General features: G+C 37.1%; 1 protein-coding gene across 1 annotated transcript; it reads left to right on the top strand.

Annotated features, from left to right (window-relative positions):
• The first annotated feature begins 9,196 nt into the window (after positions 1-9,196).
• LOC755621 (rhodopsin, GQ-coupled-like) lies at positions 9,197-10,237 on the top strand. The gene has a single exon (XM_030986001.1). The coding sequence runs from the start codon at positions 9,197-9,199 to the stop codon at positions 10,235-10,237; it is 1,041 nt and encodes a 346-aa protein (XP_030841861.1).
• Positions 10,238-11,318: the final 1,081 nt, after the last annotated feature.

Below are 11,318 nucleotides of genomic sequence, written 5' to 3'. Positions count from 1 at the left end.
AGGCACCAATGTAGACCGTTTCAGAATATTCTCCTTATCCTAACTCAAACCCAAAGCCTTAATGAAAGAAATTAAGAATTTCTCTCCTGCAAACATAATTAATCCAAGTCATCTCGAGATTTCCACACGTTGGATTAAAAGTCCTTTTTATAGAGCTTATGAGGAAAAAATAGTTTTTTTTAGGAGGCGTGATGGCTTAATGGTAGTGCAGTGGTCTCGTAACCGGGAGGTCCTGGGTTCGAAACCAAGTCGATGCGTTAGCCCAGGCGCGTACGCAGGGGGGGGGGGGGGGGTTGAACCCCCTTTGGTATTTTGTATGTGTGTATTTTGGAGGAACCCCCCTCCCCTTTGGTAAAAAAAAAAAAAAATTAAATTATATTTTTAGTGCCATTTGGTAAGGTTCTAATGCTCATTACCAAGGCCTTCGCAGAGGACATAAAGCCGTCGGTTCCCTGGTTGCTTATTTACAAGTCTAAAAAAGCTTTCTTAGCAGTCAGGATAAACGAACAAAGAAACAAACAAACAAACAAACGAAAACATTTCGACAGTGGCTCAATATGCGGTATTACGATAATGCAGTATTCACAGAGTACATAACTTTCTTTTGGTTTTCTTCACGCCTCTCAGGAAGCTTCGAGACCGGAAACCCAACCAGATTCTCCTATCCCTCTCCTGTGCTTTACTTGGACTCTATGTAGCCTTTTTAGTCATGATATCAGTGGACACTGAGCGAGATGTGACTGAACTCTCCCCTCTCCCTTGCGCAATCCTGTCTGCATTCCTCCAATATTTCACCCTGGCAGCTATTTTCTGGATGGCCGTTGAGGGCTACAACATGCATAATCTCTTCGTACTGGTCCTCAATGCCTATTTGCCACGGTTTATGAAGAAAGCTTCGTTGATCGCATGGGGTAAGCTTTCATCTGCTCCATGGATAAATACAAGGGGGTCACTAGAAGGGGGACACGGGACATGGGTTCTCCCTATCACCTACTTATTCCGTGGGCAAAGATATGAAATAAATGTATCCACAGCATTATTTTTAAAATAGATGTATCAACAGCAGTTGCCACGCAATGAGTGAGAGGGCAAAACATTCACTGTGCGTTATTCGCTGTTTTTCGAGTACTAAGTAATTGGCCTTTCCTTAAGATAACTAATGTCCGACCGTTTTGGCACCGATAAAGCAATTAGGGGTAAAATGACTTCCACCCCGAACCACTCCTCGCCCCGAAAAATTAATGAAGGAACTTTATATTTCACACTGATCATGATTATTGGCAAGGATAAAAATATATTGTTTGAGTTTTCTTATAATATAACATATTATGTAGTAAAAGGGTTTGCTAATATTAATTTTTGTTTCATTTTATTCTATTCTATTTCATTTTATTTCATTTTATTTTACATCATTTCATTTCATTTCATTTCATTTCATTTTTTAATTTTAATTAATTTATTTTATTCATATTTCATCAGGGTATCCCATTCAACAAAAGTTGGTTTTTCATTGGGCCCTGAAAATCCATTACAATTATATCCAGTTACGGAAGATAAAAAATACAATCAAGTAGGATAAACAAATCAAATATTATTACACATTATAAACTAATTCAATGAAATTGTACAAGATTAAAAACATAAAAATAAAAGCTGGAAAGTATTAGCAAATGATATATAAAAAATATATTTATGTCGCCTGCTGAAAGACGAAAAGGAAAGAAATGTATATAGAAAAAAAGAAAGAAAAACAGAAAGAAAGAAAGAAAGAAAGAAAAAGAAGGAAGAAAGAAAAAGAAAGAAGAAAGAAGAAAGAAACGAAATAAACAGGAAGTGGAAGACAATTACTAATACGAACTTAATTACACTCAAATTGTTTGTTCTTTTTGTAGGTTGCCCTTTGTTAATAGTCGGGATTACTGCAGGTGCTTCAAGGCAGTACTACGCACAGACAGATTTGTGAGTTTCGTTATGCAGAATATTTTTTTTTTTAACGCATCCGGGTTTTTCAATCCCCTACCGTCGAAGGTAGTGCAGGGGTAATTACTTCGCATTATGAAAGCAATGGTGTTATATATCATATGCAATTTGTTACGAACCTTATACTGAACGGTGAAAAAAAAAAAAAAAATTAATCAAAAATCGATGGCCGTCTGTACAGGTATTTTATTATATCTGTTTTTAATTATACAGTTGTAGCTGTTGTGTTAATTGTTATCATTTTATGGTATGATTTTATAACCTATTGTCAACTTTGCTGTGACAGACTGAATTTCGTGTTCTTTGACATTCTGTAAGACATATCACATCCAGTTTCATTCAGGGACGGATCAAGGGGGCACAGGGGGCACGTGTCCCCCCGGCCAAAAAACCAAAACAACAACAAATTAGTGCGCACTACCCCATCCCCCCCCCCCCCCCCCCCCCACTGAGCGAATTTGCGGCCGGCGCGATTTTCAAATTTTCGGGAGCAAAACAAAAAAAAGAAGCTCTTACCCCACCCCCCCCCCCTGGTTGGCTGAGTCATTGCGATTTTTTTGCGACCAAACAAATATATATATATATATGTCCTCTTATAATATATATATATATATATATATATGTCCCCCCGTGTGCCGCCCGGGAAGAAATTCCTGGATCCGCCCCTGTCATTGGTACCATAACTTAACACGATCATAAAAAACTTTGATTTCAATTTCAATCAATTTCAATTTATTTTCCAATATTGGAAATTTGTTTTTGCTAACTTTTTACAAATGTAAAAAGAATCAAAAGAACTTTATAAACATAATATATATCATATACTATGAGATAGAAGTCCTTCAGATGATTTTTTCATTTGATTCTTACATTGTGTTATAGTTGCTTCCCTGCACTCTGGCCTCTGATCTGCGGTCTCCTGATACCTATTGGTGTCGTCATGATCTTCAACGTTGTTATCTATGTTCGGGTCCTCATGCGACTGAACAAAACTGTTAAAGGAAGACACCTTGACAAGACAGAGAAGCGCCAGCGGATTCGACGTTTCCAGAACGCAGTTTGCATCTGGATTCTAATGGGTCTCACGTGGTCTTTTGGTTACCTGAGCATCATACAACAAGCCAGTGCTCTTGTCCAAGGAATCTTCACCGTACTGAACTCTCTTCAGGGGTTCCTTATCTTCATGCTGTATTGCGTCAGACAGCCTCAGGTGCGCGAAATATGGCGTTCCCAGAGCATAAGCTGCTTACCTAAATCTTTCACGACGCCCTCTGCGGCCAGTTCCTCATATGGAAACGTTGTATATTCCGCTGATTCTAACTTGAGTGCATAAAAAATATAAGCATTTTTGCATGAAAAAGTGATATCTTCTAAAAAAGTGCATTCCTTTCCAGCATTGGGGATGCGCTGGAGTCACTTGGTTAACCTTTCAAAAAGTATAATATATACACAAAATAGTATGTATTTGCTCTGTAATTTTGTCGGAAAAAAACATAGTAATCCTGACCAGCACAATGTCGTCTCTTTTTGCGTTGGAGAAGAGCAAAATAGCGAGTTTCAATTGCACTTCTGCCGCTCTCGCAAGCCCTTACTCATTCCACTGTGGTCAGGCGGCTTTGGGATGAGTGGCTAATGAATATACTAATCTTCTGGTATCAAACTTGTTTCGATTTGTTGTATACCGTTTTCGGAATTTACATGATGGAATTACCTACACGATGAAGCAAGTGGCCCGTAACCCCTACACTCAACACTGGTGTGGGAGTTAGTTTGTTGTCAACTTCTTTTTATATGAGACAAATCCAGGCAAACGTGTCCATATGTTTTGGACAAACCAGCTCGGCAAGACCTGACGCATGGCTCGTGTCCGATTCGGATTCCAGCGGCATTGAGCCTAGCTCTACCGGAGAGACTCTGCTGTGCAGAGTGGTAAAGATACCATGTAGAACAGGGGGTGTTTCAGAAAGATCTTAAGTCGAACTTAACTCTAAGTTGGACTTATAGAGAGTCATTTTTAACCTTAAAAAAATATATATATATTTAAAAAAAAATCAAGTATTTGAGATTTTTCATAAATTTCCCATCAAGAAGATGAAATCTCCTTGATAATAGAAAATAATTATGAATGATTCAAGTCAACATGCGTTTCAAAAAAACTTTAAAAACATACTTTCAAATAGGCTAACGGCTTTCCATAAAAGTTCAGCTTAGGATCTTTGTGAAACACCCCTCTGATAGATTTTGAATTGAACAATTTGATTGAAGAAATACACACAAATAGATTTTTGATGAATTTATGGCAGTTTATTCGGACCCTTGTATGGCTTCACCACTACTTTCTACTGTTACAGACCTACTTGTAATATATTAAGTTTCCATTGATTATCATTATTCCATCTGTAGCAGGTTACCATATACCTTGAGAGTTTAATGTAATAGGATCATTTCCATTTCATTAGTAAGTGGAGGAGAGGTAGTTTGGTACATGCTTTTATATAGTTTTTATGATATAGCACATTATTGTGATGAGATACAAAGGCGCGATTGGTCAAGAGCTCGTCTATTTATATTTCTCCATGCATGTTTTTAATGTATAGCCTACTGATTTTATTATGTATTCAGAACTGAACCAGTTCTGTTTAAACTAAGTTTATATTTCTCCATGTATGTTTTAATGTATACTAACTTAATTATGTATTCAGAACTGAACCAGTTCTGTTTAAACTAAGTTGATATTTCTCCATGTATGTATTAATGTATACTAACTTAATTATGTATCCAGAACTGAACCAGTTCTGTTTAAACTAAGTTGATATTTCTCCATGTATGTATTAATGTATACTTACTTAATTATGCATTCAATGGAAAAAATCGAAAAAAGTGGCATAAATAATGGTTTTCTTATGCCAATTAAAATAGTCTTGCATATTTTTTTGTAAACATTGTATTGGTGATCCGACATCATTGCTCCATTAATCCATTGGCTACTGACACCGAGTGGCTCATGTATTAAGCCTATGGGAATGAAGGAATTCAGTAGTCGATGGATTTAGTAAACTATAAAGTTACAATAATTGGAGAATAGCATTCCATACTTTGCGTTATGAATTCGATTTGGGTGGGAAATCATTGAATGCAGGGATACTTTCGCCGGAGCACATCCTCTCAAAAAATGAAATGGAAGCTCTTATTACCAATCATGTGAAAGAATATGTTTTGACTAATACGCGATGATACAAATTTTGCCGGAAACCGCCTACACTGTAAACAAATAATAGTCGAAATAACTCAATAAAATTGAGGAAAAGAATTGCCTTATTTTTATTAAGTAAATATTACCTACGGCATCTTAAGTAGAATTTACTTATTTTGCTGAATACATTTTTACTCAGTTAAATCGAGTTACATTAACGTAAATAATTTAAGTATTGTAATCATTTTAGATAATTAAAAAAAAGCTATGATAGGATTACATATTGCACGATTTGGTATCCATCTAATCTAACAAGTAACATCCACTAATCATTCACTACTTCTATTTAAGATTAATCACTAATCACTAACACTACTTCTATTTAAGATTTAACCGTATATATATATATATATCTACCACCATCACAAACTATTACATACGCTTCAATTTGACACATAAAGAAAGGCTACAAATTTTATATATACTTGATCGTAGCATCTTAAAAGGAAAATTGGTTGACAATTTCCTGAAATATCAAGTTTTGATTTGTTTTGAACTGGGTAACAATTAAAAATTGTCTTGTCTTTGCTTAGCCATGTTAAATGAATTAGTAAATGTTTTAAAGTCCTTAAATTTTCATTCAACCACAAAAAAGAATTGTTTTATTTAAAAAAGAGTTTAATTTGGTCTTAATGAATATTCATAAATTATGTAAATATTTCTATTACGCACTGCATCGGTCCTTACTTTAAAAAGATAAGAATAATCAACATAAATTGTTTGAGTAATACGTATAATTTCTGATTTTGAGTTAAAATTACTAAATTAATACAAGCTGAAATTACTTAAAGTTCTTATGTATTTGATTTTACTTAAATATTCCACGTATGTTCTACTAAATTGAAAGTTTGAGTTAGCAAGACTTAAATTTTGTGCGTAAGTGGCAAAACTAATGTTTTCAAGTAAATTCTACATGGAAAAAAAAAGTAAAAATTACCAATGAACAAATTCTTTTTTACAGTGTATATGATCAACTTTTTCTGACCGATTCCACAATGTTTCTTTCACAATGCAATCGCCTGACCAGAACTGATATTAAGCTGCTAAAGTGTAACTTTTCGCTATACCGTAACCTAACGCCTAAGTAACTGACAAAAAAAAGTTTACTTCAGCGGATACGTAAATGTGCCCACTGATACACTGATGTAGCGCAAACCATGCCTCGAATCACAAACTTTGTTGTGAAATTCGTGATGAAGTATGCGACAAATCGCATATTCATTTTTGTCGCGAATTTCATCGTGAACTATACGCGACGGTATGTGCACCTTGTCGAATATTTTGTATCGATTTTTTTTAAATTACTTTAGTTATTTTCTTTCTCCTATATCTCTGCTTTCGTGCTCTCTCTCTCCCTCTCTTTCCTAATACCTTTCACTTCTATAACCTCTCTGTATCTCCCTCATCTTTCACTCCCTCCCCCTCTCTCTTTCTATCTCTCACTCTCTCTCTCTCTTTCTCTCTTTCTCTCTTTCTCTCTTTCTCTCTTTCTCTCTTTCTTTAAATTTCTTTCGTTCTCTCTCTTTATTTCGTTACTGTGAGACCCCAGGATTAAAACCGCGTCGATATACTTATTATTAGTGCCCTTTTATGAGGCATTACTCCTCATTACTGTCAGTTATGACTCAAGGACGTAGGTCCCCTAGTTGGTTAGCATATTAGCATACACATGATTTAGCAGTCACGCAAAAACAAACACTCACAAATTATAATTCAATAAAATCTGAAAATGTATATTATTATCTAGATCTAGTAGGAATAAATCTTTGTTAAAATCTTTCCATAAATCGGGGTTAAAAAAAATTATTCAATCATTATGACCAACAGTGAACCTCTGTTTGTCCTTGATTAGACCTACACAAGGGGAGGTTTTCTGATAGTTAGATTAATCCCCTTTTCATTAAATATACTAAGGCTATAACTGTGATGAGTTACTGTGGGATGCATAGATTGCTGGACACTGGTCAGTTCCTTATGGCGCCTCCGTGCGCGCCGATATCACACGTACATTACGGCCGCGATGCCCATTCGCTGAAGTGAACTTCTTTTTCAGAAACTTAGGCGTCGGGTTAAACTATGGCGGCGATTCCACTTTAGCAGCTTAACAGTCGTACAACCGTCCAGTAGTTGTTAGACGGAGAATGATATGATTTTATTCTCTTTTCCCGTTTGGCTTGACTGTTGATACGAAGCTAATAAACCAACATTAAAACAACCATGTGATATTGTTGTGTTTATTAAAATGACGTTTTATCTAATTCATGTTTATGGTAATGACCTCTCACCCTCTTCCCCCCCCCTCTCTCTCTCTCTGTCAATGTCGTTATAACCCCTCATACTCGTTCTCTCCCTATTGGTTCTATCTCTCACCCTAGCTCGCTTTCTCTCTCTCTCTCTCTCTCTCTCACTCATACACACATACACGCACGCGCAAACACACGCACACACACGCACGCACACACACACATACACACGCACACGCACACACACTCGCACTCTCACACACGCGCACACACGTACACGAATCCCATCTCCGCCACCCCTAAGTCTGAAAAACCCTCCAACGATCACAAAACAAAACGTTACCAACAACATCTCTCTCTAAACAGACTAAAATATTTCCTTCAGCTTTACAATAAATTGTAAGTGAATGAAAATTGCACATCTTTTCCACCCCACACGCATACATAGTACGTACACATCCACCCTTTCTCCTTTTCTCAACCAATCTCCTCTTGCTCTTATTATCCCTATTTCCAATCCCTTGAATATTACCCTGACTTTCACACCCTATTTCTCATTAGGAAGTGAAGACTGCATTTATCCTTACTCCTTAAGTGTAATTAATCATTTAAAGGGATTTATTATTTTTGATGCAGAGGGCGCTACACAAAATATTTTTCTGTGAGATAATGAAACACTGAGTGTTAAATTTGAAAGAACATACAATCTAAATGACAAAATTACCTTTGTTTGATCAAAATCGGTTCAGAGACGGCTAAAATATCTATAAATCTAATTATCTATATTATGGAATATAAAATCTTTGAAAATCAAGCACTTGTACCCTTGAAACACAAAGTCATGCTCTTTTCAGATTTATTCAATGCAGTTTGAATCCGGAACGATGACTGGAAGAATCAATAAATAAAATCTGGCAATGATAACAATACAAAGATTGTTGCTCTATTTTGCCCCAAGCACCGTTTCTCGACACCTTGAGCTACGTTTCCTGAAGTTGTTTTGTTTATCGTATGCTTATTTTTAAAAGGCCTTTTCAACATTTTCCATTCCAAATTGCATGATTTATTTTTACCTGCACTTTCGCTGATTGATAGAGCTTTAAATCCGACAAGCCATGTATTGGTTCGTGATGACTTGTCCTAATGACAGCTGAACTTTAACAAAATTGCTTGAAAAGCAGCAACGGTTGTGGATCTAATTGCATGCGCTTGACAGAAAGGCGACACTAATGGTTCCATTAATATTGCAATTATTGAACAAAGGCAATAAATCGGTCACAGATTCAATGAAGATATAACGAGGTCTTAAAACATGCTATTGTGCAGTTGCACTTGTATGATCTGTGGCTAACAATTCTGGATTTGTGAAAAGAAAACCTTCAGGAAGGAAAATTTCATGTTGCCTAATGGATATTGCGTACTGGTCAGAGTAAAAGGCTGATGCAAATTTCATTTCGTGGCGGTCTATCTTGTGTCGCCTACAATATTGCCATTGCATGATAATACAGATATAAGAGCAAAATGTTTTTTTATTTGCCATTTAGCTTCAAGAAAGTTGAATTGAAATTGTGTGTGCGTGTTAGACTGCTTTTAAAGTGTGGTCTTAGTTGTTGACTCTTTCCACCATTAAGAATCAGTCATACTCTACAACGGAACTGTAGCCTTTATTGCTTTTTTTGAAATGGAAAACGCAACAGATATTTATTACATTAATGTATCAATGGTCGTTACACAGGTTGACTCAACAAGTTTGGACATGATCACGATAATTCCAAGTGTGACATCAGAAATTAATGTCGTTGCTTTCAAACATCGAGCAATTGTTGCAGCCATTTTGCTCGTATTCGCATTGGTCGGTCTACTTGGTAACGCCCTCGTCATCATTTCAGTCATCGTTGGCAGAAGGCTTCGGACGATCACCAATATCCTGGTGGTCAATCTTGCTTTCGCTGATTTCATGGCATGTACCTTCTTCCCGTTCCAAAGCGCTGGTCTCCTAAGTCAAACAGGAAGGTACCCTCTACACGAGACGGTGTGCGCAGCCGTTGCAGCAGTACAATACATCAGCGCATGCTGCAGTGTATACACCCTAGTCGCTATATCATTTGTCCGTTGGTACGTCATCACCAGATCTATTCGTGGTCATCAAGGTCTTCATACCCCAAAGAAAATCGCCATCATGGTTGTGATCATCTGGATATTCTCAATCTCATTCATGGTCGTACCTCCTGTTCTTGGCATTGGAACACTAGGTTATTCCCAATATTACAGCCTATGTTCATTGACAAAAACAAACGAACTAGGTAACTATTATGTCGTTCTTCAAGGGGCTCTGATCGTCATTGCCCTTCTGCTCACCCTTGTATTTTACATTCGTATCTTATGCCATGTCTTGCGACATAATAAGCAGTTTCGAGTCAAATACGCGGTTGATGAAGATACCGGTTCAAGCTCAACAGAGGCACATCAGAACAAGGCTTCTTCGTCCATTGCTGCAGGTTCTCGTCCACCAATGATCAAGGCCATCAACCGAAAAGAGATCGAGATCACTAAGAATCTCTTCATGGTCGTTTGTGTTTTTATGTTCTGTTTCCTAGCCACCATTGTGAATTTCATCATCCCTGGTACCAGCGTCTTTACTCTCTACAGTATCATGATAGCGTTTGGGAACAGCATAGTCAATCCGATCATCTACGGGCTCAATCATCCCAACTTTCAAGAGGTCTTCATAACAATTATTTGCTGTCGTCCCATAAGATAGGCATCATGCGAGACCGATCTCGATCGATGGTGTCTAAAGTTGGAAATGGTAGTCAAACAGTTTTTGTTGCACAAAGAGGGGCTACTTCAGAACATATTGCATTATTGATGTTTGTAAAGTTTTACACAAGACTAGATGAATTTTATTGGTTGAAATCTTACCCCAAAAATATGCATGTTTCCATTTTTACACAACATAGTAACAATGTTACGCGTCTCTTTTTTAAAATAAAAGATAGGCATGATAGGTTGGGGTTTCTTGTTTCTCCAATGTAATATAAAGCTGTGTTATTACACATTTTGAATGGAGCGAGTTAAGCAAAGATTGTTGGTAATAATGATGGACATTAGAAATTGCGATTGAACAACTTCTCATCGATTAAGCTTGTATCTGGACGTGGGATTTAAATTGTATTTATTTGCTATTTCTCAAGGCTCATTCAAATGTCCGGTGGTTTACCGCGTCATAATTTGTTTAGCGTGTTAATAAATGGCAACAGCGCCCAGCAAAGGCCTTCCGCTTATCCACTTAACATATAGGTTATAAGATACGAGTCTTGTTCAGACGGAGTCAAGTTACCCTGGGGTAAGAGTCGTGTTAAGAGCTAGTCGGGGTAAATATGGTGAGGTAGGTGTCAAGTTTGGAGTAGTGACCGTCTAAACGATGATCGTGTTAGTTACACCTACCTTTACCCCCAACCTATTTACTCCTAGACCATAGGCGCCGGAAGTGGGGGGGGGGGGGGGCAGGGGGGGCAGTTGCCCCCCCAGTCAAAAAAGTGGGGGGCAAAACGCATTTTTGCCCCCCCAAAACGCCCCCCCCCCCTCCAAAAAAAAAAAAAAAAAAGCAGTAAAGGAATAAACATGGTTTGTATTTTTAACCCAAAAGAACATAACAATAATAAAAACCTGAATTAAAGCACATATACCATTCCATTCAAAGAAAAGGAAAGTTCACAGGAATTAAATTTTTATAAACATTGCGCATGCTACCTATACGGTTTATAATAGCGATACGCGCATATCGTGGACATATTGTGCGAGAATGGGAAAACGTGTCTGTTTTTTTGGTTTTGTTATAG

The sequence above is a fragment of the Strongylocentrotus purpuratus genome, unplaced genomic scaffold (genome assembly GCF_000002235.5).
Source record: "Strongylocentrotus purpuratus isolate Spur 01 unplaced genomic scaffold, Spur_5.0 spur5_scaffold_15, whole genome shotgun sequence".
NCBI classification, from domain to species: domain Eukaryota; kingdom Metazoa; phylum Echinodermata; class Echinoidea; order Camarodonta; family Strongylocentrotidae; genus Strongylocentrotus; species Strongylocentrotus purpuratus.
Note: the sequence above shows the minus strand (reverse complement) of the source record. Positions and strands in the feature narration are given on the sequence as shown.